Source organism: Hydra viridissima, unplaced genomic scaffold (genome assembly GCF_058129835.1).
Source record: "Hydra viridissima isolate aposymbiotic clone 2 unplaced genomic scaffold, HvirCarnegie_v1 scaffold_16, whole genome shotgun sequence".
Lineage (NCBI taxonomy): Eukaryota > Metazoa > Cnidaria > Hydrozoa > Anthoathecata > Hydridae > Hydra > Hydra viridissima.
Window position 1 is genome coordinate 4,362,233 of NW_028324315.1, and position 24,000 is coordinate 4,386,232.

General features: G+C 30.6%; 3 protein-coding genes, 1 long non-coding RNA gene and 2 other non-coding genes across 8 annotated transcripts in view; 3 read left to right on the forward strand and 3 right to left on the reverse strand.

Moving 5' to 3' along the window:
- The window catches only part of LOC149877611 (uncharacterized), a 1,578-nt gene extending 250 nt beyond the window's left edge, over positions 1–1,328 (forward strand). Inside the window, exons 2-3 of the long non-coding RNA XR_016448019.1 lie at positions 258–489; positions 756–1,328. This is a non-coding gene — a long non-coding RNA (uncharacterized LOC149877611). The remainder of the gene's footprint in view (positions 1–257; positions 490–755) is intronic.
- The window catches only part of LOC149877590 (uncharacterized), a 375,375-nt gene that overhangs the window by 320,688 nt on the left and 30,687 nt on the right, over positions 1–24,000 (forward strand). The window lies entirely within an intron of this gene.
- Positions 2,738–2,824, forward strand: Trnay-gua (transfer RNA tyrosine (anticodon GUA)). The gene is given in 2 exon segments: positions 2,738–2,774; positions 2,789–2,824. It is a non-coding gene; the product is annotated as a tRNA-Tyr (tRNA).
- LOC149877613 (zinc finger BED domain-containing protein 4-like) lies at positions 3,826–4,824 on the reverse strand. The gene has a single exon (XM_090074389.1). It carries the CDS (start codon positions 4,822–4,824, stop codon positions 3,826–3,828), a length of 999 nt encoding a protein of 332 aa, XP_089930515.1.
- On the reverse strand, positions 16,064–16,135 carry Trnad-guc (transfer RNA aspartic acid (anticodon GUC)). Its single transcript has one exon. It is a non-coding gene; the product is annotated as a tRNA-Asp (tRNA).
- LOC149877615 (uncharacterized) lies at positions 20,976–23,052 on the reverse strand. Of its 3 annotated transcripts, none has more exons than XM_090074191.1 (3): positions 22,870–23,052; positions 21,813–21,968; positions 20,976–21,559 (listed from the first exon to the last, which is right to left on the reverse strand). In XM_090074191.1, exons 1-3 carry the CDS (start codon positions 22,949–22,951, stop codon positions 20,982–20,984), a joined length of 816 nt encoding a protein of 271 aa, XP_089930317.1. In that variant the 5' UTR covers positions 22,952–23,052; the 3' UTR covers positions 20,976–20,981. The 3 variants fall into 3 exon arrangements, with proteins under 3 accessions (XP_089930317.1, XP_089930318.1, XP_089930319.1); XM_090074192.1 differs by having other exon boundaries at positions 22,862–23,036; XM_090074193.1 differs by lacking the exon at positions 21,813–21,968 and having other exon boundaries at positions 22,862–23,036.

Below are 24,000 nucleotides of genomic sequence, written 5' to 3' on the forward strand. Positions count from 1 at the left end.
AAAAAAAAATGTTTTATAAAACTTTTTTTAAATTTCATATTTTCTTAAATAGTTTGTAATTATTTTGATGCTTTTAGTTTTTTTTTTTTTCAGCAGAAAATAATTGGGGAGATATTTTTTTTGTAAATTCAAATCCCTTCTTACTCTAACCCCCTCCTCCCAATCCTTTTTTTAATATCCAGGATTTGTTTATAGAAACTTTTGCCATAAATATTTGTAAAAAAAAATAATTTTTTTTCTAAAAATTTTAAATTCAGAGTCGTCGAAATTGTTCCCTAAGGATACTCTTCTAAATTGCACCCCAACGATGATCTTCTCCACAACGGTGATCTTCTCCACACAGCCTTGGATTATTTTGACATATTCTAAAACTACGTGGCATTATAATAAAACAGCTTACAAGACTTTAAATTGGAATTATAGGAACTATATATAACAAATACATACAGCTATTCACGAAAGTTTAAACGATTGCAGAATTTTTATCAAGTATGTTTGGTTATTGTTTAATAAAAAAAAAACTGTAAAATAATATCGAATCAATTTTTTTTATTTAATAAAGAAAATGTAATTAGCTTTAAAATGAATATGAACATATTATAAAAACTTTAATATTTAGTTAGAAAAAAACAATTACAAAAAATCATATAGGAAAAATAAGTAGCACAAAAGTTTAAACGAATTGCAACATTTGTACAAAAAATGAAAAAAAAAAAGCAGAATTAATATTTAAAGTGTCCTCCTTGTTTTTATAGCAAAGATAAACTCGTTTATGCATTGGTTCAACTAATTTCATGCACATCACGCGAGGTACTTTTAGCCAGTACTCATTCAAAAGTTGCTTCAAATGCTGAGTTGATTGATATTCATGGTATGTCAGTTGATTGTCGATCCAAGACCAAATATTTTCAATTGGGTTGAGATCTGGTGATCAAGGGCACCAGGGCATCGCATTGAACTTTTTTTTTAAAAAATATTTTTTGATTGAGTGAGCTGTGTCAGCTGAAGCCCCGTCTTGTTGAAAGATAAATTTCTTGCTTCTGCCATACAAGTGTCTGAATGATGGAACTAAATACGTTTCCAATGTGTTCTTGTAAGTGTATTGATTAATTCAGCATTCATACAGCTCACAGAAGCCTATACCTTTGTAAGAAAAACATCACCAGATGTTAACCAAACCTCCACCGCCTTGTCGACGATGTTACAAAAACCTGTCTGAATATTTCTCAGTTGCAAATCTTTTGACATAGATTCTTCCCTTACAATTTACTACTTGAAAATTAGCTTCATCACTCCAAATAACTTTTGCCCACTGTTCTACAGACCAGTTCAGCCTTTTTTTGGACCACACTCGTCGTTAACGTTTATCCGTGATTTGTCCAACTATGTTCGTCTCACGAGCTCTCTGCTAACTTTTGGATTATTTTTTCAGTCGTTAAAGATTTGTGCTAGCATTTTGTAGCTGAGTCTGGGGTTTTCTCTGCTCATTCTGAATATACCACTTTTGTCACGGTTGCTGAGTTTGGATGGTCTTCCAGTACGCGGCATATCGGAGACGTCCTTGGTAAGTTCCCAGGTTTTATTGCTTTTTCGAACGCAAGATTCAGAAACATGAAGTACTTTGTCTATTTAAACGTTTGTGTGATTTTTTGTCCTCGCCATACCAATAGCTTGCCACTTGATCCCACTAGAAACTGTTATTCGACCCATTCGCACGCAATTGAAATTAATTTGAAATTTGCAATATTTCAAATTGATTTTTAATGAATTAAAAGCTGCCTGATGATGTTGTGATGAATTTTTTGATTTTAAACCACTTATTTTAACTTTATTTGAGAATAAAAAAAATTTTCACACCGGATCAATCAATTAATTAGAAAATAATTGATCCTAAATAATATCGTTTAAACTTTTGTGACACGTCTTAATTTGTATCACCTACCTTTTAATGAAATTTCTGAGTAAACAGTGATGAGTCAAAACCTACCTTTTTTTATTCTATTAAGAAATAACCTATTTACCAAATTGGAAAAATAATTATTTTGATATCTATTTCCGTTAGATTTTTATTCAAGAAAAACTGAAGATTAGATTTGAAAATTCTGCAATCGTTTAAACTTTCGTGAATAGCTGTATAACATATATAACAAAGTACCAGAGATAAACCTTTAAAAATGGATTTAAACTGCTATACTATCATTATAGTTGTTACAATGTTAATATTATTCCTGTTATGCTATATGATTTTTAGGTGAAATTTTAAAAATGGAGCCACAAGAAAAGAAGTACAGAGAGTTGATAAGAAGCCAATAAAACAAATATTATTTACACTTCAAAAAAAAAAATAGATAAAAATAAAAGATGTTATATAAAACTTTTTTTAAATTTCATATTTTCTGAAAAATTCTGCATAATCTTGATACCTTCCTCTTTGATACTTTAAACTTTGGTTCAATGACATCACCGCTACAGGTGTCCATTTGTTCGCAGGTATCTAGATAATAGATTCGCAATACAAAAACGTTTACAAATATATGTGACGTCAAGTAATCTTGTGTTTTATTGATAAAAATAGATTAAAACAGTTTAGTTTGAAATAGGAAAGATTAAATCTTTTGCAAAGATTAAAGCAACTTTTTGGATCAACTGGTGTTTCGAAAAAATATATTCACAGTAAAATATCACTAAGATGTTAATTATTTAAATAAATAAAAAAAAATTTCAACTACATAAACATCCACTGATAGCTCAGTAGGCAGAGCGGGAGACTGTAGAATAACGTGTAGTAATCTCTAGGTCGCTGGTTCAAATCCGGCTCGGTGGACATCTTTTCTGTTTTAAAATTTCTGTTACTGAAAAGATATACACCTATCTACTATCTTGATAAACCGGTGTTGATCAGTTATCAAATTGCTATCTGGGGTCACAACTATAAAACTCATTCCGATCGGAACTGAAAAAATCGTAAACCCGATGAATTTCTTCGGATTCGACAAAATTGGCGTAAACCCGATAATCCCTAATTGCCTCTACTATAAACATTTTTTTTCGTATCGTAAAAACTTTCCGACGAAAATATTAGCGGATTCATGAAAAAACAAAAAGATATTATCTAGTTAATCCATTGTTTTTTTACATTTTGTTTTGTTTATATTATGGACAGTTGTGCAAACTTTCAACTAAATGCCACAAGAAAAACAAATTTCAAAAAAGAAATGTAAGTAAGCCCAATATCCTTATCTTAAATATTAGAGCATGACAGTTAACTGTTAAACTGTTAAATTTTTAGGTTAATCATGTTAAAGGTTAAGGTTAACCTTTAAAAATTATAAGGTTAATTTTAAGGGTTAAGGTTAACCTTCAAAAATTTAAGGTTAATTTTAAGGGTTAAGGTTAACCTTTTAAATTTTAAGGTTAATTTTTACAGTTAACCTTAACCTTTAAAATTTTAAGGTTAATTTTTACAGTTAACCTTAACCCTTAAATTTGTTTATATTGTCACGGATTAATGCCCTTTTCTCAAAATATCTTCTTAGTTCCTAAGAATTTTAGGTTTAAAATTTTTATGCTCTTTATATAAATGTAAAAGGTTATTAATTACACTTAAAAGTTCATAACATGTAAAAGTGTAAAGGATATTGGTTACATAGTAATTAGAGCATAATCTTATGGATAGTGCTCTAACTGCTAGGCATAAGCCCCATCGCCAAGCTTTTGTAAAGCTATTCGTCAAGGCTATCCTTTGTGATGGAGGTTTTTTTTTTTTTTTTTTGGTTTTTTTTGTTTTGTTTTTATAACATGTTTTATTTTATTGGATATCTTATCTTATTCATTCTCATTCTCTTCAAATCCAGGCCATGTGATATTTTTCATTTCTTTCATGTTCTCTTTCATGAAAACAAACATTTCAATGTTGTCAATGCTAAGGCAAGTTTTTCGTTCTGTCAATATATTTCCAGCTGTTGAAAACACTCTTTCTGATGTAGAAGATGATGCTGGGATGCACAACATCTTCCTGGCTAGTCTGGTTAGATATGGAAATTTATTTTGCTGGTTATTCCAATATTGAAGGATATTTGAATCTTTGTGTACACTTTCTGAACCATCTCGCTTTTTCATATCAATTATGGCTTGGACAGCAGTTACCTTAATCAATTCATACTTCTCAGGATCTGCAAAATTGATAACAGAGCCCTTATAACTAGGATCAAGAAAATGACACATTACATATTCTGGTGTTTCAATACCAGAATTTGGAAATCGGGCATCTAATCCTTCAACAAGCTTCTCTGAAATCTCACTGACACAAGTAAGAGTACTGTGGTTACCAAAGAATACTAACTTTCTCCTAACATTGACTAGTTGCATAAACACCAAGTTCATAGTTGGTTCTTTGTCAGAACTAAGAGCTCTAGACATTTTTTCAAGAGGTTCAAGACAGTTCAAAACACCCTTCATGATAAGAATTTCATCCAGGCTTGGCAAGAAACCTTCAATGACTGTAGATGTTTCAGCCATTTTAGCAATGCAACCTTCAAGATCAATAATTGACTGCAACATCTTCAGATCTGAATTCCATCTTGTTGAAACATTCTGTACCAGTTTAGTTCGTGACTGCTTAAAATCAAGAGCTATTTTCCTCAAGATACTGGAATTTTTGGGAGAATGATTGAAGTGGCCAACCAATTTAGATAGTTTAGAAGAAAGTTCTTTCCAGGCAGCAACAGCTTTTAAAGCATCAGTGACAATCAAATGAATCTGATGATCAGCACACCACAAGTTGTCATTTATCGATGGTAATTGGCTAGCTTTGCTGAGGCGCATAGCTTTCAAAAAATTAGTACCTCCATCTGTTGTTGCCCATGTGTGGGTTTTCTGTTCCAATCTCAATCCTTTGATCAATGAGTCAAGTTTTTCCAAGATTATTTCACCCGTGTGTTTTCTCCGAAATAATCAAGTTTGACAAGAAGACGTTTAAGCTCAAACCGGTTATTGATAAAATGAAGAGTTAAAGATTGGAATGAAAGATTATTATACTGAGTAGTCCAGATGTCTGTTGTAAAAGCAGCACCATCAAGATAGGGCCTTTCATCATTCACAATTTTTGAGATGTGGTCCTGAACAAATTGATATAATTTTGGAATTCTTAAACGGGACAAGGAAGTTGATGAGATAGGGTTATATTTTCCCTTTGTTGTCAGTGACAATATTGTACGAAATCCTTCACTATCAACTATCTTAAATGACAACTGTTCCCTTATGATCCACTTAGTTATTTCTGTAACTATTTGCACATTTTCAGGATGGTCTTTGGGCCATTGACTTACAACACGAGCTGTTCTTGGTGTTTTTGGAGTTTTCTGAGTATTTGTTGATCGATGAGGTAATATTGATGATCCAGGAGTCATTACTAAACGAGCACGTTTACGACAATGAATGAAGTCTTCATCATTATCACTTTCACTATCATTGTGTCTCTTTGCTCCATTGGAATTTAACACTGCTTGAGAATCAGTTCTTTGATCGAATTCAATTAAACTTTGAGGATGTCTCTTAAGATGATTCCCTATACCTGATGTTGAGCCATTCTTTGAAACAAGGATCGCGCCACACTCATTACACTTAGCATGAGAATCATCAGTTTTTGTAAAAAAGTCCCAAATCATTGATTTTTTTGGCATGATGATTGATGATGATGAAACTGAAAGTAATAAAAGAAATTAATAACTAGAAAGCAATTAAATAATATTTGCAAGTAAAAAAGATTATCTGTTTGACGGGAGGGAGGAGGAGTGGGGGGGGGGGGGGGCGGACTAGGTTGTAAATTCCCTATTTGTAGTTTCGTGAAACTGTTGACACAGTTTAAAAATTTTATATTCTGTATAAAAATATTTCAGCGCTATATTTTTAAAAATTCATAAAACTGTTACATGTTAACAAATAGCTATTGCAAAAAATCAAGAATATTATAAGTAACCAAAATACTTTTGGATCTCTGAAATATATGGTATATTTTCTAAATCAATCATTTCGGTTCTTTAGTTGCTGTTTTAAAAAAACATATTTATTAGTTAATGAAAAATTGTTATCGAAATGTTTCTCTTCTATATTTATTTGATGATTCTTAATTAGTAATTTTTTGCTAGGGTCACATAAAAAAATGAAAATACAAAATTTCCAAAATGCCAAAAAGAAAGATTTTCGTACTCGCAAATAATATTTTAATTTATCGATAAAAAACATAGCGATCATTTGGAAAGAAATTCAGTGCTTAGTTGAAAAAGATGTTTTAGAAATTACTGTTTTAAGGTGACGCACTTAAATATACCCTCAAACATAATGTGATTGTAAATAAAAAATTAAATAAATAAATAAATTTCTTACTTGATCAATTTGAATTTGAAGTTTGTTGAAGTTGAATATATATATATATGTAGAACTTTTCAACACAATTAGTAAACAAGCACTGATTGTAAAAGTGAAAAGAGAAAAACTCTCTCTTACAGATAATTAAATTAAATTCATTTAACTTCTCTCTTCTAGATAGATGCCAAATTAAAAAAAAAGGGGGGGGGGGGGTTAAACACCACCTCTGCATGAGACTTTGTCGTCTTTAAACTGCAACACTGTTTCTAGTTTATACACTTTAAAAAAAATTCATATTCGGTTAACCGTACAAAAAGTTATTTTGTATGGTTAACCGAATACTTCGGTTAATTTTCTAAGGTTAATTTTAAAGGTTAAGGTTAACCTCTAAAACTTTAAGGTTAATTTTAAGGGTTAAGGTTAACCTTTAAAATTATAAGGTTATTTTTAAGGGTTAAGGTTAACCTTTAAAAACTTAAGGTTAATTTTAAGTGTTAAGGTTAACCTTTAAAATTTTAAGGTTAATTTTAAGGGTTAAGGTTAACCTTTAAAATTTTAAGGTTAATTTTAAAGTTTAAGGTTGACCTATTAACTGTTTAACGGTTAACCTTCATGCTCTATTAAATATACAGTAGAAAAAATAGAATTAGCCTCACCATGTGCTGATCTAATATTTTGTAAATCTGTAAACAAGTTTGTGCGGTACAACTTTTGTATCCACACACTTATAATTACTGTTACAAACAATAACTTTTTAGATTATAATATAGCATAATTAAGTTGCGGTACATTTGATAAAACCATAAAATGTATAATACTTGATATTTGCGGTAACAAATAGAATTAGCCTCATCAATAATTATTTTCAGTTTATTTGTACATTTTGATCTGGTGATACGCATTCGTGAGTTAGTTTTTTATTATTATTTGTAAGTTAAACAAAGACTGTGAAATCAGTGCTCATAAAGTTTTTAACATTTGGTTTTTGATACCTAATTTGAAATGGAACGTGGTAAGCGTTTAACGAATGAAGAATTAGCAGTAATCAAAGCATACAAAGATACAGGCTTATCTAATCGGGAATTTGCGAAGAAAATTAAAAGATCTCGAAAAGTGGTTAACAATTACTTCAAGATTGGCGTTAATTATGGAGCTTACAAGGGAAGTGGTGGCAAACGTAAAATTGATAATCGTACTAAACGAGTTATTGTACGTCGTGCTGCTGCTCAGCACATGACTGCATTTCAAATTTGTACTGATTTACAATTACCTGTATCTGTTCAACATGTGAGACAAATCTTACATGAAGATCCAAACACAGTTTGGAAAAAGCGTAAACCAAAACCAAAACTTACTGCTCGTCATAAAAAAGTTAGATTACAATTTGCGAAAGAACACATGTCTTGGCAAGAAGAGTGGCATCAAGTTCTCTTTAGTGATGAAAAAAAGTTCAATCGAGATGGTCCTGATGGCTATCAATATTACTGGTACGATCTTCGAAAAGAGAAAGAAACTCGGATGAGTCGTAACTTTGGGGGTGGAAATGTTATGGTTTGGGGGGCTTTTTCCTTTGCTGGAAAACTTCCACTGGCATGGATTTCAACAAAAATGAATTCACAGGACTACATTGACTTATTAGAAATAAGTTTACTTGAACATGGTGAGGAATTGATGGGTGAAACTTTCACTTTCGAACAAGATAATGCTGCTATCCATAATTCAAAGCTTACAAAAGCTTGGTTTAGAGAAAAAAATATTCACGTAATGGAATGGCCCGCACGTAGTCCAGATCTTAACCCAATTGAAAATCTATGGAGAATACTTTCTAGAAAGGTTTATGAAAATGGTAAGCAATTTGAATGCACCTTGGAGCTGAAAACTCGTATCAGAGAAGCTTGGAATGAAATATAGAAACTATCCAAAATCTTGTGACTAGTATGTCAAACCGCATATTTGAAGTCATTAAAAATTCAGGAAGCTATACTAAATACTAAATGAGCGTAAAAACAAAATATTTTCTTTATTTTTTGTACAGTATCGGACAAAACATGGTGGACAAACTCAAATTTAGAACAAAAGTTGATCAAATTCTAAAAAGAACTAGTAAAACAATTGTACATATTAATTTTTAAATAGTTCATTATGTTCTTAACAAAATTTAAAACGTTTGAATCATACTAAGAATCACAAAAAAAATTTATAACACATTTTTCTCAACAAACTACATTTTTCCTTGGACAAAACAAGGTGGACAAATCAAAACGAAGCTTTTTTTTATAAGATTTCATTGTCTTTATTCAATTTACCGCATTCTTTTGTTTTCACTTTTATCATAACATTACTCTAAAATAATAAAATAGGTTTTGGAACGTCTGGCCAATTATTTTTTCAATTAAACTAATAATAGATTTAACTCGTGATATATGGGGTAAATTGCAACTTAAAATGGCTTACGACAAATTAGGAAGTGCTTTACGTGAAAATATTGTTAAAGATTTTAAATGCGGAAAACGTCAAGCTCAAATTTGTAGAAAATATAATATAGCTAAATCGACTGTAAGCAAAACTGTCAAATCATTTGGATCTCGTGACTGCTATAAAACAAACCATCGGGGCGGACGTCCAAGAAAAACATCACAAAGACTAGATCGAATAATTGTTAAAGAGCTTAAAAAAGATCCATTTTTGTCATCCACAAAATTAACCGAAAATCTTGAACTACAAAGCTCTGTAATCGCACTGTGCGACAAAGAGCTAACGAAGCAAAATTATTTTCTCGAATGCCTGCCAAGAAACCGCTAACTTCCTTTAAAAATAGAAAGCTAAGACTTGCGTTTGCCAAAGCACACCAAAATTGGACTGTAGACCAGTGGAAAAACATACTTTTTAGTGATGAATCAAAATATAACCTTTTTGGAAGCGACGGCAAGAAGCGAGTCTGGAGACCAAAGAACACCAGATTCAATACTAAATATACCAAGAAGAGTGTTAAGCATGGAACGTCTGCTATGAGATGTTTCTCAGCACTAGGAACTGGTCCTATACACAAAATTAATGGAATTATGGACCGCTTTGTTTACAAAGATATAATGGAAGATGTTATGTTACCACATGCTGAATGGGAGATGCCCCTAAAGTGATTTTTCAACAGGACGATGATCCCAAACATACCTCAAAAATTGTAAAACAATGGTTCAAGGACAAGAATATCACCAAAATGGAGTGGCCTGCACAAAGCCCTGACTTGAATCCAATAGAAAATATGTGGGAAAAAATTGACAATAAGATTGAGCGTGCAAATGTGAAGACCAGTGAGGAATTATTTGAACAAATCGAGAAGGCCTGGCGAGAGGTTGATATGAGAATTGTTGACTCATTAATTGCGTCTTTGCCTCGAAGAATGAATGCAGTAATTAAAAGTAAAGGAGGTCCTACCAAATATTAAGTTAACTTTTGAAGGTTTTTGAAAAGTAATAAGTTAATTTTTGTATTTTTTTGAATTTTCAGTCGATTTTTTGAATGTCCACCTTGTTTTGTCCAAAGAAAAATGTAGTTTGTTAGGGAAAACATGTTTTAAAACTTTTTTAGCGATTTTTAGTATGATTCAAAAGTTTTAAGTTTTGTTAACAACATAATAAACTAAATAAAAAATAATATGTTCAATTGTTTTACTAGTTTTTTTTAGTTTTTGATCAACTTTTGTTCTAAATTTGAGTTTGTCCACCATGTTTTGTCCGATACTGTATATAACGTTAATGAGGCTAATTCAATTTTCTTCACAAATTGAATACTTTTAATTTTTTTTCCATTTGGAATTAATTAAACATACCAATTTATAAACTTTTTAGTTGTAGTAGAAGTAATAAGAAATAAAGTAGATTTCATAATTATTTCACTGCGATTTTTGTTAAATTAGAACAAAAAATAAAGGTGAGGCTAATTCTATTTTCTCCGCTGTACATCATACTTATTTCCAATTATGAATCTTTCTATGCAACTACCACAGTCCTACGTTCATATGTTTTAGGAGTTTTAAGAAGTTCTTTATTAATTTACAAGGCCAGCTAATCAATGTTTTATTAAACGATTAAAACGATTAAATAGTTATAAGTAATTTTTTCACTGTAATTTTCCTATGTTATAAACATACCACAAAGGCAATAATTATGTCATAGAAATTCCAATAAAAAAATTTTTTTTTCTAAGGCATAACAAAGACAGGCACACAGCCAAAATCAAACAGTAATTTTAAAGTAGTGAAATTATTATGTCATGTTAAATAATTTTCATCACATTACATTAAAGTTATTCTTTATTGTTATTGTTGACTGTTTGTGTTGACCCTATACATAATACTATTCTCACACTTAGTTCATTATATTTAAGGTGCTTTAATGTTTTTTATCCAAGGGGACAGAAAAAAAGAGCCTACATAGCTTAAGTGTCATTGAGTTTGTCACAAAAATTTGGCAGACAGGATTAAACAATTCAAAGATGTTTTAATGAGAAGATTTGGTGAAAAGTCACAGATGGCTCAAAAACACCAAAGGTTACCAATCTTGAAAAAAGCCTGGGCATCTGAGGCTATCTATTCTGAAGCAGTTGCAAATGGACTCCCCATTCCAAACATCTACTACCTAAGACATGTAATAATTTCTTACATTTCCAAAAGTATTCTAAACCTAGTTTAAAATTAGATTACCAAGTTTTATTCACATTAGATGTTAGTTTGTTTTGTTAGAAGCAGGATCCATTTTGACCAGACAAAATGTATTGGTCCTGAATGCAACTTATTATAAGCCCTTAAAAGGAAGCCTCCGCCACTTCTACTACTCTATAAATAACAATAAATATCTTTAAAAAGCATCAAAAACATCCTAAAAGTTGTTCTAGCAAACTAAAATTAAACAATTCGACTCCATTTATTTAAAAATTTTTTTAGGAGAAATTAAAGTAATAATCAAGCTTGCTCTGACTAATCGAACAACTTTATTTGTTATCTCCTGAAAAGTTTAATTCTCTTTTTAATCATTTAGAGTAAGTTTTGTAGGAGAGAGAAAGTCACTGGTTATCATATCTTTGATAATTTTAATTTAAGGTAAGTATGGGTATTAAGGCCCACCTAACAGACTTTTGGTCATTTAGGCTTTAAAAATTAAGTTTAAAAAATATTTTCGATTGCTGCTTAAGATTAATCATTCCTTGATGTAAAAATCTTATCTGCATATTGAGGAAATAATTATAACAAAAGTTATTCATGTTTTTGTAGCATACCTTAATTGGGCCTTATTACCCCCTTATGGGGGTAATAAGGCCCATGTAAAAAATACAAAAAATAAATAAAGAAAAACCAGAAAAAAGTTTGGAAACATTCTTTTAATGTATAGTTTATCTCACATTTACAAAATAATAAGTAATCTTGCATATTTATATACTTTAAAAGAATCAATTTTTTATACAACAGTGAATAACAACAGAAAATTAAAAAATTCAATAAAGAAATGTTACAAATAAAAACATTATTCTTCGCAGAATGGACATACTAATTCTTCCTCATCTTCAGAATCATACCCCATGCACCCCTCGTGGTACCATACTTAACATTTACAACATTGTCGCATACTTTCTACAGACTTTTGCTGGCATAACAAACAAAACCAATCATTCACATCCACACTTACAGACTTACTTTTCTTTGCACTTGGTTTTCCTTTGCCTTTATTCTTTTTATCAACAGCTTTAGAAGTGGAAGATTGAGAATAATCTTTTTTCATGTCTTTAGAAAAATTTGCTTTTCCTTTGCCCTTATTCTTATTATTAACAGCTTTAGAAGTAGAAGATTGAAAATCTTCTTTCGTTAGGGCTTTAGCAACATAGTTAAAACTTTTTTTGCGACCGACCATAGCCATATTTTTCTTTTTAGCAGGACTCGGCATTAAATCATTGAAACTTGCATTAAGATTAATTTCAGGTTGATCGACTGAAACTGTTGAGGGACTGGGTTGGGTGACTGAAGCTGTTGAAGGACCAGATTCAGTAAGGCACGTGTTAAAAGATGCACTATCAATTTCTGTCAAAGTACTTGGCAAAAAAGCAGTATCTGCAATGACATTTGGGTTAAAAGGATAAATCCCAGTAGCCCTGAAACCACTTGTAATATTCCCAATTGACATGCACTTGTTCCATGCTGGTGTAAAAAGTTTGCCAAATAGAGATTTGGTTATTCTTCTATCTGGATGTGTCCTCAAATATTTCATGACTTCTTCATCCCAATAGGACTCGAAAGCTTTAAAGACAAATTTGTCCATGGGCTGCAGTTCATGGGTAGTATTGCTTGGTAAGCAAAAGATGTGAATCCCAAAGCTTTCCGCCTTTTCAACTATTCGAATATTAATATGGGAAGCAGCACCATCAATAATTAACAGAGTCTCTCCACTTGTTTTATATTTATTGAAGTGGTCAAGCCATATAAGAAAGGATTCGATGGTCATCGACCCCTTCTCCGTCATTAATGTAGTTGAACCTGGAGGCAAATCATCACTGAATTCACTCTTCAGACGAATACCTTTGAAAAGCACCATTGGAGGTATAGCACTTCCCATAGCATTGGCACAGCCAACCACAGTCACATTTTCTGCATGTTCCTGAGCAACAAGATGATCTCTTCGCTCCCCGTTGCACTAAAACAGCTTGTTGGTGATGAACTGTAAGCCTGACTCCTTTTTCATCCATGTTGTAGAGCCTTTCTGGAGTATTAAAAAAGCCATGCAATGACATTAGTTTTTCTAATTTGGTGAAATAGTCCTTAACAATAAACGGATTCATTTTTTGTGCCCTTGCTGGGTTCATAAATTGCGCCTTTCGGCAGCTAATTTTTGGGTAGCGCCTTAAGAAATTATTACACCAGTCTCTACCTGCCAGTTTTTTGTTGGCATTGAAGCAATGATTAATATTGTTTGCTTCAACAAACTCAAAAGCATATGCTCTCAAGAGTTTTGGTGTTATTGGCATACCAATGTCTGACAATCTGAAAATTCTTGACACTAACTTTTGCTCCTGCTCACTAGAAAGCGTAGTTTTTCTTCCTAAAGACTTTTTCTGGGATCCTGTACACAAGTGATTTCGTAGAGTTCTACGAGGAATTTTGTATTTTATGGCAGCTTCTCTTTGCGATGCTCCGTTTTGCACAGCTTTGAAAGCCTCCTGCAATTGACCTTCTGTCCAATTAGCTCTACTTTTTCCATTAGCAGTTGCCATTTCCAAAGACAATATTTTAAATATATATTTTTTTAATAAATAGTATTTAAGTCTATAAAAATAAATATATAATTTTTTCTTTTAAAAAACAACATTTTATAAATTGATTAAAAAGTAAAAAATAAATTTTTTCAAAAGTAGTAAAAGTATAAAATCTATAAATTCCAGAACAACAACGTTTTTGTAACTAATACTTAACAATTTTATTTATTTACACTAAAGTTTGTTGTTTATTGTTTGTATAAATTACTTTTCTTAACAATTTATTTTATTTACGCTAAACTTAAGTCAGTTTCAGGTTGTTTGTTTTAATTACTTTTCTTAATAAATTCTTTTGTAACGCTGAACGAAAGTTTAGCGCATTTCTTTTATTATTACCGCTGACCTCGTGTTTGGGCCTTATTACCCGATTTTTAGTGGGCCTTATTACCCGCTTTGAACCTGTTACGTTTATCGATAATGTATCCTTTTGTTTCAACACTTGCATAAATATTATATGATGAGTAATGATAACGAATAAGTACTTAATGCAAATAAATGCAATTGAAAAAAATAGAAGCTTTATAAAATATTTTAAAATGTAAAAACACGTATCTTAAAAATTAGACTTAAGCAATTTTTGACGAAACTAACAAAGTAATCTTGCTTTGTCGAACGCGCGGTAAAGAAATGCTGATTTTTTTTGCTGCCAGTGATAAAACCAGATAACTCTAATATTTTAATGTCGAAAAAAAGTTTCACAATTTATTTTTTCCCTAACTTTGGATTAGTGGGCCTTATTACCCGCCGGGCCTTAATACCCATACTTACCTTATAAAAAGTATTGGTTTAGTATCACCTGTCTATGTTGACCCCTAGATGCCATTTACGCATTTTGTGAGTTGAAAAATTTGTGTCATTTTTACTAAAATAAAAATTGCCAGGCATCAGTTTTAGTTACCTGACAATATTTTAATATAGTAAAAGTGACCTATTGCCCAAGGTGTAAATGGTTCCTAATATAGACGGTGCAAAATACTGCAATAATGCAATATCATAGTATAGGATGTAATCAATGTTGTAAAATGTTGCAAACTTAAAATGTATTATTTAACTATGTAGGACTTCTGGGACAACATCAAACAAGTGACTACAAAGAAGGTGACAAATTCTAACAAAAGTAGTATGGGGAGTCAAAAGCTAATATCACTGGATGAGATTGTTTTTGACATTAGACTCAAATAGTTCTATAGAATACAGTACAACTATTCTAGAATTAAATCATGAGTTTTTATATTCAAATTCAGTGTGTTCTGCTGTAATATAAAGAAATCTAGATAAAAGTATTTGTAATTGGCAAAGCAGTTTCTTTCATTATTAGTGACAATAACCTTAATAGTCTCTTTTTTTGCAAATAATATTCAATGATAACCTTGGTGTTTGATATTTGTGGAGAAATTCATATGAAAATAGAGTTTGATCTGAAAAAAGTAAGAAATTTATTCATGCCCAAATTCATATTTTAAATTTCTTACCCACTGTTGATTATCTGTTTTCGAGGTGGACAGTGAAAAATGAAATGTGGAACTTATTATTCTAATTTTGTCAATGAGAAACGTTAGAGATTGAGTTTGATTTCTGTTTTTGTTTTCAAAACAAGGAACTGTTAAAAAAAAAAGCTAGCTCAAATTATCGGATTTACGATTTCCGCTACACAAAGATCGCGTAAATTTTAATTGGGTTTTTACGCTGAAATTAGCGGAAATTACGAAAAAATATGTTTATAGTAACAATCCGCTCATTTCAGCGGGTTTCAGATGAAATGGTCGTGAATTCCGATTGGAATGAGTTTTATAGTAGTGACCCCTGGTCACCTTAGCGTCTACTATTCTATAAACCAGTGTTTATGAAGATAAACCGGTGTATATGAGGATAAAACACCGATTCATGAGAATAAGTAAATAGGCAAAATTCTGAAAAGCTTTACTAAGCTTGTCAAATTGTTGGAAAGTTCTTTTAAATCTCTAACGCCTAAAGGTTATTCAAATGACAAAAGGGTTGTAAAACAAAATTCTGGAGAAAAAAAGATGGCGCTACTCAACTTTTTCACCCACCATTGGAAAGTGTTCTAATCTGAAGTTGAAAGTACAAAAATATACGACAAACCCCAAATGTTCGTCATTTTGAATAAACTAACTTTGCGGTTGACTTTGTTCTCAAAAGCAAAATATTGCCAGCCTGGTTTTTATTATAAAAAATGTTTTTTGGGCGAGCAAACATTATTTTTATGAAAACCATGTGGTTCCAAAAGTTCGATTTTCTACCCTTCGTCCATAATTACTTAAAGTTTGTCTGCAGATTACAAGAAGCTTTAAACACTCCACCCTTTACTAAAGCTTAACAACCTTAAAGAGAAATTTTTTCAATCAAAATCTTTCCTTTATTGTAAAAAAATTTCATCCTCCCCGGCGGGGAATCGAACCCCGGTCTCCCGCGTGACAGGCGGGGATACTTACCACTATACTACCGAGGACTGTGAATAATAAGAACTTTTTATATAAAAATAAAAAACAGTTTTGGTTTAGGTTTTGTTTTTGTTAAAATAAATGTTTTTGTTAAAGAAATATATTATTTTAATAAGGCATAAAGCTTAATGTATATAAATTTTTGTAACAAAAACTATTAACTTTTACTGATGTAAAAGTTAATAGTTTTATTATAGGACTTTGGAGGACATTGGAGAACTGGTGACGGCTTTACACAAAAAGGTCTTTAATTGCCTTTAGAGCTAATGATTGGTCTGACAGAACAGGACGTTTATAGCAGAAGACCTATGGTTTTTTTTCCAAGACCTCGGGTTATTCCATTATCGTTTTTGAATCCCATATTCACTTATCTCAGAATTACGGGAAATTTCATTATAACGATCAAAATTTATGTAATTCTACATATCGCATTTTTGCGATAATTAGACGTAATGTAATGTGATGAATCTTCTACCCCAATAAAATGGCGAATTTGATAGAAAAAAAGTATTTTCCAGATCTCTCAGACAGAAGGATACCTGCAGACAGATTTAGATGCAAAAATCTTGTTTCTCATTTAAAGAATTTAGGGTGAATGCAAAGAATTGTTTTTAATTTTATATTTACAAAAAACATTTCTTTTAAGTTGATGCGACAACTCCAATATATTGCAGTATTTATCTACGAGCATTAAATATGTTCAACCCTAATATTTTAAGAATTTTAGAATAACTTGCACCGTTCTACTAGGATCAAACTTGATTCACTGAACAAAACTGTTCGAATCGATTTCTACCAACCAATCAACCATCAGCTCCTTTGATTAATCAATCGGCCAATCAAAATATAATTTAAAAATTCTATTTATTTTGAGCTAAATCTAAATGAGTTTCCACAAAAAAATGTGCGTGTCATTCATATGATCAATTTATCAATTATGTTAGGATATATCCTAACACAATTTATCAATTATGTTAGGATATATCCTAACATAATTGATAAATTGATCATATGAATGACACGCACATTTACCTCAAAATACCTCAAAATATTTTAGAAATGCTTTAAATGTATAATTTTTTTTGTGTGTGAAAGTTTCATATTTTAAAAGGACGCTCGGAGAAAAGAGCCTGGATTACGTACTAAGCTTTCAAATCCGCAGTTAATCATAAATACTTCCGCAGTTTTAGTTCAAGATTGATTTTCTATTATCAAAAAATATTCAACTAATGATCAATCTTTAACCATTTATTTTACCTGTTTTGGAAAGTAAGTTAATCTAAATTGTGTTTGAAAGTAAAATATTGTCAATGAAACTTGTAAGTAATTACGTAATTATTAATTAATTTTAACATGTTAGGTTAAAGTTGTTAAAAGATTTTCAATATAAAATGATTTATCATAAAAATGTATACAAACTGGCATTAGGATAATTCATAAGAACTGTGTTGGCTTCATGTAACAAGGACATGACTGTAGTGCCAATGATAGTTAAAAATAAATTCCAGTTTTAAGTGATTTTAAGATCGTTAATTTTGTGCTTTTACATTTCAGATATTAAATTTATATTTAATTATGTTTTGATATCAGTTATAAAAGATATTAGGTATATATATAAATATATTGAGATTTATTCAACAATACAATAGTAAAATATTGATTACTTATAGTAAAGCGTATCTTATATTGCAAAATATATGTTAATCCATAGCTCTTACAATTTTTTTATTGTAATGTTTAAAAAGTCATGTAATGTTAAAAAAGTTTAAGCCTTCTTTCAAAGCACTTCAGTGGATTTAATAGCAACATTACTTTCATTATCAAGTTATTTTGTAAGGAATAAGTGTTGGACTGACTGTAAGATTCGGTGCAGTGATTTTCTTAAAATCCTCTACTGTTTTGATCTTCTTATTGCTAATGTTTATGGATCTTTTGCACACTTTTGGTTAAGTGCTCTATATTTTCTAATGAAAGTTGTGTCTCCGTGGTTTTTTCTGTTCGTAAGTTATTGGATGTTGTCCCAGCTTCTTCGTAGTTAGTTTGACCAGCTATAACTTTGAAGTCATGGTGACGTCCTTGATGACATCGGACGGTAGAAAATAAATTTGACAGTAAACTAATTTATCAAACCCCATCATTAAGGGCAGTTGTATTAAAAAAAAAGAGAGACCGAATCCATAACGGACTGTATAACTCAAAGTTGCATTTGGGATAGTTGAAAAAATGACAAAAATTCTTGAAGAAATATTTACTTTTAAACTTGTTGGTGGATAAGAGAAATAATTGTTAGGTTTTTAGGATTTAAGAGGTTATTTTTTTGTCGATAAACATAGAGATAAGAGGCTTATAATGGCATTTGAGTTCAGATGTGAGAATTGTTACGCAACTTTTTTGTTTACGAGTTAACTTTAGTGTACTGTACATCTGCGTATTATTCCTCAATAATTACTTTTTTCTCCAAGGTGATAAGAGAAGCCATTTTACTTCAAATATAATTAGAACATTTCTGGAAATGAGTACTGGTACCAAAACGGTACGTTTATTTAAATCTTATAGACGTTAAATCCAAAACATTCTAACGAGTGAGTATGCATGATAAGCTATATAATTAAGTATGGAGTGAAACTACCCATTTCAGAACCTTTTGAATGTCAGCATATAACATAGATAAAGTCAATTTGCATTTGGTGCAAATGATACTTTTAGCTACTTGAGAAAACACAACGCTGCTAAAAAGTTCAGCACGCAGCGGAATTAAGTTTACTTTTTTCTTTAAAACTTAAAAAATAGCAGAAAAGATAAAATTTTTTAGTTATTGCATATTCAAAATTTAATTTTTAGAATATTTAGAAAATATTAAAAGAAAAAAAAAGAAAAAAAAGTGAAAGAAACTATAAAAATTTTTGGAAGAAATTATATATATGTAAAAGAAGATAAAAAAAAGCTGCTGAAAAGTTTAACACGCTGACTCTCCTTAAAGCTTTTGAGGAGATCTTTTATCTTTTATTGCGGAAAAAGTTGCATCATGGTAAATTAAAAAGTTGCATCATGGTAAATTAAACTCTTCTTTTTAATAAAATATTAAAAAAAGTCACGTGTAGTATCTTAATAAATCGTTATGTTATTGAGATTTAAAAATTTTGTTTTACATTAATTCATCATTTTTGTCTGAAAATTTCCCATGGGAAAAAAAGCAATAAGTCAAGAAGTCAAACAGCGTTTTATTGGCCTTAATAATGGAGGTCACTCTAATATTGAAATATCTCGAACTTTAAAGTGTGTTTCACCTTCATGTGTTAGTAAAACTATTGCCAAATTTAACGAAACTGGTAACAAAGCTGGTTGTTTACTGCTGATAAAAAGCGTTTAGGACGACCAAGAATGACAAGTATCACTGATGATAATTCTATTGACCGGGTCGCCAGAAAAAATCCTAAATACTCAGCGAAACAAATGGCGCAAGAAGTAGACCTGGCACTTAAAACTAAAATATCAAGACAAACACTTAATAGAAGACTAATAGACCGTAAACTGTGGTGCTATGTTGCTGCCAGTAAGCCATTGTTAAAACCAACCGACTGTTTAAAACGAATTAAATTTTGTGAAGCAATTTTAAAAATGAGTAATTATGAAATAAGAAGAATTGTTTTTAGTGATGAATCAAACTTCACCGTCCTAAATCGTAAGAACAAAGTCATTGTCTGTAGGCACCACAATGAAAAGTATACTAATCGCTTTATTGTACCGAGGCTACAAGGAGGAGGTTGTTTAGTTAGTATTTGGGGCTGCATCACATATGATGGCCCAGGTCTACACATGTTATATAATGATCGAATGGACCAACATCGATACATTGACACCCTTGAAAGCTACTTAATACCAACCAATGGCATTTTTTTTGGTGACGACCCCGAGTGGATGTTTCAGCAAGACAACGCTCCATGCCATAAAACAAAATCTGTAACAGAATGGTTTGAGTAAAACAATATCAAGGTACTTCAGCGTCAGATCACCTGATCTGAATCCAATTGAAAAAATTTGGACTAAAAACTTACCAAAAAACCATTAACTTCAGCTGAAGATCAAAGAGAAATTTAAGAGTCGTTTAACGGTTTAATATTTGAAATTGTCAAAAAATTTTCGTTTCTGTAAAAAGAAGATGTACATTATGCATAAAAAATAGAGGTGGTCACATCCCTTATTAAGGTTCAGCCAGAAATCCACTTCAAATCCAAACGTGCTAAACTTATGAGCAGCTCTTTTTTTCTTATTTTATATATGATTAATTTCTTCCAAAAAATTTAATTGGTTTTTTTCATTGTTTTTCTTTTCTTTTTTTTTTTTCTCTCTTAATATATTCTAAATACTATAAGAAATAAATTTTGTATATAAAATAACTAAAAAATTTTATCTTTTCTACTATTTTTTAAGTTCTAAAGAAAAAAGTAAATTTAATTCAGCTGCGTGCTTAACTTTTGAGCAGCGTTGTAGTTGTGATTTTTTTTTTTAAAAAAAAATAAAATCATCTAGTTTGATTTGATTGGAAACTTCTTTTAAAAGGTACTATTACGTAATATAATGAGAGAACTGTAATATTCTGGAGCATTTAGATCTCTATTGCTTAAATTAAAAATTTTTTAAACAAGAGTTTTTTTAAGTAGACGAAAAGCCCGTCTCTCGTCCGGCGAGGATGAACCCTCCGATCTCCCGCGTGAAAGGCGGGGACACTTACCACTATATTACCGAGGACTACAATGAATATGACATTTTTTTTTTTTTTTTAAATAATAAAATGTAATTTTAACATTACTATAATTTTTAAAAAACTTTGAAAATGGTCTTTAAAAAGTTAAATCATTTATTACCGCAGGAAAATTTTTCATAAATTAACTTTAAAGATTCTTCAAACGCTGATTGACAAATGCGATCAAGTGCTTCCAAAAACCTTTCAACAGTAATTTCTGGCCGTTCTCTAAAGAGATACTTAAAAAAGTGCTCGCTGTAGCTGAAGCGATCCATTGCTTGCTGAGCTGCTCTAATTGAATTTATTCCACGTTTATTTATACCCAAACTATTAGCTAAATCAATTAGGTTGGGAAAAGTTGTACCTTCATTGAGTAACTCTTCACGAAGCTTTTTTAAAACCAAAGGTTGGATTTCGGAAATGGTTTTGCAACCTGTCAAATCTATAAGTTTAGCGGCAGCCACAAATCCATGTTCTAAAAGTTTTTCATAAAAGAATTTTGTCTCTAGATCCGGGTGTGATGTTTTTAAAATGTTCAACATTTCGGAGGCTTTATTGCCACCACCAAACTTCGCTTGAAGTATGTTAGTGATGGTGTTCTCTTCAAGTTGCAATTCTTCTGCGAGAGACTTGATCAGATCTTCATGATCTAATTCAGGTTTTAGATAACTGAGATCCCATTTTGCATCTAAGTAATATTGATTAAAGAATGAAATTTTTAGTTGTCAAAAACACAAAAAACTTTTGTACTTCAAAGAATGAAAGATTTTAGTTAAAAAATAGTTAAACTCTTTTTTTATTTGATTAAAAGCACTTTTAATCAAATAAAAAAAGAGTTTAACTATTTTTTAACTAAAAATGATTTCGACCCTCTCCCCTTCCTTACAACCCCCCTACTAAAAATGATTTAGAAATCTATATTTAGAAATCCATCTTCTTACCTTTTAAAGGCATGGTTAACAATTGCTTGATGTGCGAATGATCGACATTTTTACAATTTGTTTCTTTTTGCAGATATTTCCAGACCTTGGGGTAAATATTGGGAGAACCACTAATGTGATCAATTGGTTTTATCGCTTGGGTTGTTGTAAAGTTAACTAAAATGAATTTGCGAATTAATTTCTTATTTGTTGTTATACAGAAATGAAAACTTAAGATTCAAGAAACATTTTTGAACACCTTCAAAAAACGTGAAACTTCATTTTTTAAACATGATTTAGGAGAAGCTGGTGAGTAAGTTGATTTAGGAGAGCTGGTGAGTAAATTGATTTAGGAGAAGCTGGTGAGTAAGTTGATTTAGGAGAAGCTGGTGAGTAAGTTGAGTGAGCTGGAGACTGGTTGATGTTAAACTTATTTGAGTTTTAAAACTTTAATAAGCAAAAAAGAAAATCTGTTTAGTTTTTGTTTAAAACTCTTAAGAAAACTTTTTATTTTTTACAAATGACTTTTAGATGTATTTTTACAAATGTCTTTTTTAAGATTTTCTGAGGGGTTTATTTTCTAGCTTTAAGACGTTTATTTTAAAATTGGTTTTCGTACATTTGCGCGTAAATCAATTTTAAAATTTTAGTCTGTTTAAAAAATTTATTCAGTTTAAAGAATACTCAATTTATTTTACATTTTGTAATTTTGCGTGTTATAATACGTTACCTGATTGTATATTGAGAGAAAGCAAAAACCTTCCATAAAGTCATTGTATGGACAGTTGACTTTTTATTAGTGTTGTTACGACTTTGAAATTATTCGACTGTCGACTAAATCGATTAATGTATTTTCCAAAGTCGACTAAAATCGACTAATACATTTTTATAATCGACTAAGTCGACTAAAAGTCGATTTAGTCGAAATATTTGAATAAAAAATTTTATTATAATCATATAGGGGAGAGGGGGGCAGCTTTGAACGGGGGCAGCTTTGAAAAAATGCATTTTTGAAGCGTTTTTATATTTAAACTTAATAAAACTAAGTATATTGTGAAAATAATATTTACCTTCGCACCTGTCACCTGTCCTTCTTGGCATTTGGCATAAGTTGGACAAAATATATGATTGGTTTGTTTTTGAGGACAAATTGTAAACATTTCGATATAAAGTTGTAAGAATTTTTTTACCACGTTTCTAACTAGTGAGATGTTAAATATTATTTATAAGATAGAATAACTCATAAGATTTACAATTAAGCAGGAAATGTCAATTGTTGAGATAAATTTGTTTGGAAAAATCATCATTTATTATTTAAATCGCTATTGGGGCAGTTTTGAATAAAATGAATGGGGCACCTTTGAATCGTTGTTTAAACTTCTGGCACTTTGTTGCTTGATTATTACGGCCTGAATTTTGATTATTTAAAGATAAAAATGGTTTGAAATTATAAAAAAAAGAGAGTGACATTAATCCATTTACAACTTGAGAATGCTCTTCTCCAAGTAGTAAATGGATTAATGAGGCCAAACGAAGCTGCTATAACTTTTAATATAAAACGTAATACTTTACATTACAGAATAAAGAAGTATAAAAATTTATCATCTAAGACCAATCTTGGTTTGACGATTAGATATACTGTCGCACAAGTATTTAAAAAAGATGAGGAAATAATTTTAAGAGACTACCTAATAAAAAGCTCTAAAATGAATTATGGCTTGACATACTCAACTTAAACTTAACCCATTTCCATCTACGTTATAATCGTGTTTTTTTTTAAGTTTAAGGTTTAGTTGGTTGTATAAGTTTTTTTTTTTTTTTAAATTTTAGATTGGGGCAGTTTTGGTCTAATTATAAAGAATTTTACGATGCTGAAAATCAATTGAATTTGCCTCTCGTACAAAACAAACTTTTTTGATCCAAAAGTTGTAAAATGGTGTCATAGGAATGCAGTTGAGATTTCTTATAGAATTTGCAAGTAACTAATAATTCTTAAAAAATATAATATTGAACATAGTTTTCAAATTCATTAAAAAACTTAGCTACAATAATTATTTCCTTCCAAATAAAGTAGGAAAAAATGCAAAGTATTGCGAACACATCAACAACAACAAATAAAAACATATAAAAGGGTAACATTTTGTCATATCAAAGTGCTCCTGAGAAAACTGTGATTATAATGGAGCATGATCTTTTCATTGTCTAATTT